The sequence below is a fragment of the Rhagoletis pomonella genome, unplaced genomic scaffold (genome assembly GCF_013731165.1).
Source record: "Rhagoletis pomonella isolate Grant_MI unplaced genomic scaffold, Rhpom_1.0 Rhpom_scaffold_18139, whole genome shotgun sequence".
Taxonomy (NCBI): Eukaryota; Metazoa; Arthropoda; class Insecta; order Diptera; family Tephritidae; genus Rhagoletis; species Rhagoletis pomonella.
Genome location: NW_023476667.1, coordinates 1 through 2967, shown reverse-complemented (window position 1 = coordinate 2967; position 2967 = coordinate 1). Strand labels below are relative to the sequence as shown.

At 30.8% G+C, this 2967-nt stretch overlaps 1 protein-coding gene across 2 annotated transcripts; it reads left to right on the top strand.

Annotated features, from left to right (window-relative positions):
* The first annotated feature begins 7 nt into the window (after positions 1 to 7).
* On the top strand, positions 8 to 2533 carry LOC118757449. 2 transcript variants are annotated; one of them, XM_036492157.1, is made up of 6 exons: positions 8 to 217; positions 290 to 355; positions 1260 to 1313; positions 1370 to 1551; positions 1715 to 1865; positions 2107 to 2533. In XM_036492157.1, exons 1-6 carry the CDS (start codon positions 172 to 174, stop codon positions 2217 to 2219), a joined length of 612 nt encoding a protein of 203 aa, XP_036348050.1. In that variant the 5' UTR covers positions 8 to 171; the 3' UTR covers positions 2220 to 2533. The 2 variants fall into 2 exon arrangements, with proteins under 2 accessions (XP_036348050.1, XP_036348052.1); XM_036492159.1 differs by lacking the exons at positions 8 to 217; positions 290 to 355 and adding an exon at positions 736 to 1185.
* Positions 2534 to 2967: the final 434 nt, after the last annotated feature.

Below are 2967 nucleotides of genomic sequence, written 5' to 3'. Positions count from 1 at the left end.
ATATTCAGCGTTAATGATATAGATGTTAAGTTGTTGGGTCTGCCACACGATGGCCGCTTACTCATGCTTCCAATCTTACATGGTTGTTGTTGAGTATTCAAGTATTTAACACCACTTTTCGCAGATTCGTTTTTTTAATAACAGAAATATATACAAAAGGATAAAATCGCAATGTCGTTTAAGAGGTTAAAAGTTCGTAGCGATCTGCTTCCGCAAGGTAAGTATTTTCAAAAATAAATGCATTTGAAACCCAATTAACATTTTTTTATTTATGTTATATTTACTACAGCTACCAATCCCACAAGTGAGTGCACCAGATGCGTTAATTTTCAAGAACAATTTAATGAAATTAAAGGTATGTATGTACTCAAAAAAAAAAATATATATATATATACACTCCTCGTCATTTGACCCTTTTATTCCTTAGTATTTTCAGTTTTCCGTTTGTTTATTTATTATTCATTAATTTTTAAATGAATTAATTAAATAAAAATATAGCAAAATTTTCAAAAATCAACGCTATTTACGATCGCTTTAAACTGGCACTTTGTTATACCAGAATAGAATGGGGTACTAAACTGCATACCGAATACTTTTTTTTAATATTATCAAGTTAACCACTGCAGATCATTAGTTTAGCGCACCCCTTTGTTGACATTCCTTGACATTTTTTAAATTTGTATAAAATTTTAAAATCGGATTTGCAGAATATGGATAAACAAACCCTCAATATGACCAAAGTACAGTACAATTAACTCTATTGTACAACAAATACTTTTAAATACTTGTTTCGGCAATAACAACAATTAACAATACTTGTTAAGACAACTACAATACTTTGCAAAACTCGCTAACACAATCGATCTCTGTTTTACAACTGCACTTTTTGATGCGCTGTGGCAGCGGCCTTATATACTTGCACTCGAACTCATGGCAACTCTAGAACGTTGTGCCATCTATCCCACATTCTTTAATACTCTCGCTGTTCGCTGTATTCCACTTTACATTTCTTGCTGTCGAATATTCTACGCCTTTCGTCGGACATTTTCTTGTTGTTCGCTTCGCGTTGCCGCAGTATTCGCCACATTATGCTATATTTTTATAAAAAAAAGTAAATATTGCATAAACAAACGGAAATACTAAGGACTAAAAGGGTCAAATAAGGTCAAATGACGAGGAGTGTACGTAGGTATTTCTATTTTATATATTTATATATCTATCATTTTGTATATTTATTGACTCTTTATATTTCTCTTCAGAACGCGAAGAAAACTTGAAATTATCTATGTTAGACAAGTTGGAGCAAATCGAAAGTAATATGCATACATACCTGTAGAGAAAAACAAAATTACATTATTTTTCATTTTAGAAAACCACCTTTTACAAAACAAAGCTGTTATGACAGTTTTGGCAGAACATAAAATTTTAATCAGCAAGCTAATTCGCCAGGAATCTCTCGCTGCGCCCATTGGCGACCTCTTTCCAATTTGTACCGATGAAGCTTTAGCCGCCGTAGATGAAAAAATATTTCAGGACAACCGAGACATTTACGTAAGCATTGAATCCTACTAATGGTGTTTTCTTTTCTAGAGAAAATGGTGCCTTTTTACGGTCCTCTCCTAAGTATTTGTGCAAAATGTTTCGGTAGAAAAGAAAACGCCATTAAATTTTAACTTGGCGATATGGAAGTCTTTAAATTAATTATATTTCACAGGTTTCCATGATGAGAAAACTTTTTCAGTATTCCGCCCATAAAAATTTCAGAAACATTCTCGCCGAGTCGATGATAATACGATATAACATAGACGGTACACATGGAAAACAAAGCCTGAAGTCTTTTAAAAAATTTTATGCTGCGCTTTTAGGTATACAGACATACATACGTGCACACATATCTACCTACATGTGTATCTTGGGATGTTTCACAAACTAAACTTGACTCGGGTTTTTCTGAGTTATGCAATATAACTAAAAATAATTTATTTACTGCTGAAGTTAAAAAAAACGTTGAAAGTGATTTGTCCAATGGCCTACAGATACACATGTGGTTATGTGAAAATAATATTTTGTAACTTTAAATTAACTAACGTTTGTATCTTTAATTAGATGCCATTTCGCAATTACCAGGTGTTACTAATCCAGAAGAGCAATTGCGCCGTGCTTTCAGGGTTCAAAAAAAGCGCCACTTTAAAAATGCAGCAACAGCAAATAATCAGTAATTAATTTCTGAACTGAATAATTAATATAACGCCTTATTCACACTTTGGACTGAATCCTTAATATAATTATAAGAAAAGAAAGTACAAACTTAAGTTATTTACTGAATTTTGGCATAAGAGCTTAACGTATATTTGCAAGTTTAAAATGTAAGCGTATATATAAAACAAAATTGGTTCGAAAAGAACGTACATATGTACAGTTGCGCTAAAAATAATAGCAGTAAAATTCAAAATGATGCTGTGGCAACTTATCTTTATTTATTTATTGTTAGTAATTTTCATTTTACATATGGGTCGATCTACATATATCAGATTAGTTGTTGTGAACTTTGTGCAAGCTTTGCAACTTTTATTTATGTTTTATCTGATATATGTACAGATGCGTTCAACTAATTAGCAACGAAATTCAAAACGATATTGCTTGCAAATTATGTTTATTTGTTTATTTTTAATAATTTTCATTTAAAATATAATTCGATCTATAACAGAAACCACAATAACAAAAGTTGCAAAGCTTGCACAAATTGCAACAAAATTAATCAAACTTCAAAAAATTGTCATCAAAATTTTTAATTAGAATATTTAGAAAATTTTCTGGTACGCAGTTTTGTAGCACATTCAGTTTTAGTGCATTAATAATATAATATAATTAATATATAATGCACTTTATTATACTAAAATTGAATGGGCTACAAAACTGCATACCCGAAAATTTTCTAAATAGTCTAGTTAAAAATTTTGAAATTTT

Excerpts from the sequence above, each read along its gene's own strand:
- LOC118757449 (XM_036492157.1), top strand. The coding sequence starts at position 172 with ATGTCGTTTAAGAGGTTAAAAGTTCGTAGCGATCTGCTTCCGCAAG. Across the intron at positions 1,552-1,714 it reads AGGACAACCGAGACATTTAC|GTTTCCATGATGAGAAAACT; the intron begins GTAAGCATTGAA and ends TATATTTCACAG. Across the intron at positions 1,866-2,106 it reads ATTTTATGCTGCGCTTTTAG|ATGCCATTTCGCAATTACCA; the intron begins GTATACAGACAT and ends ATCTTTAATTAG.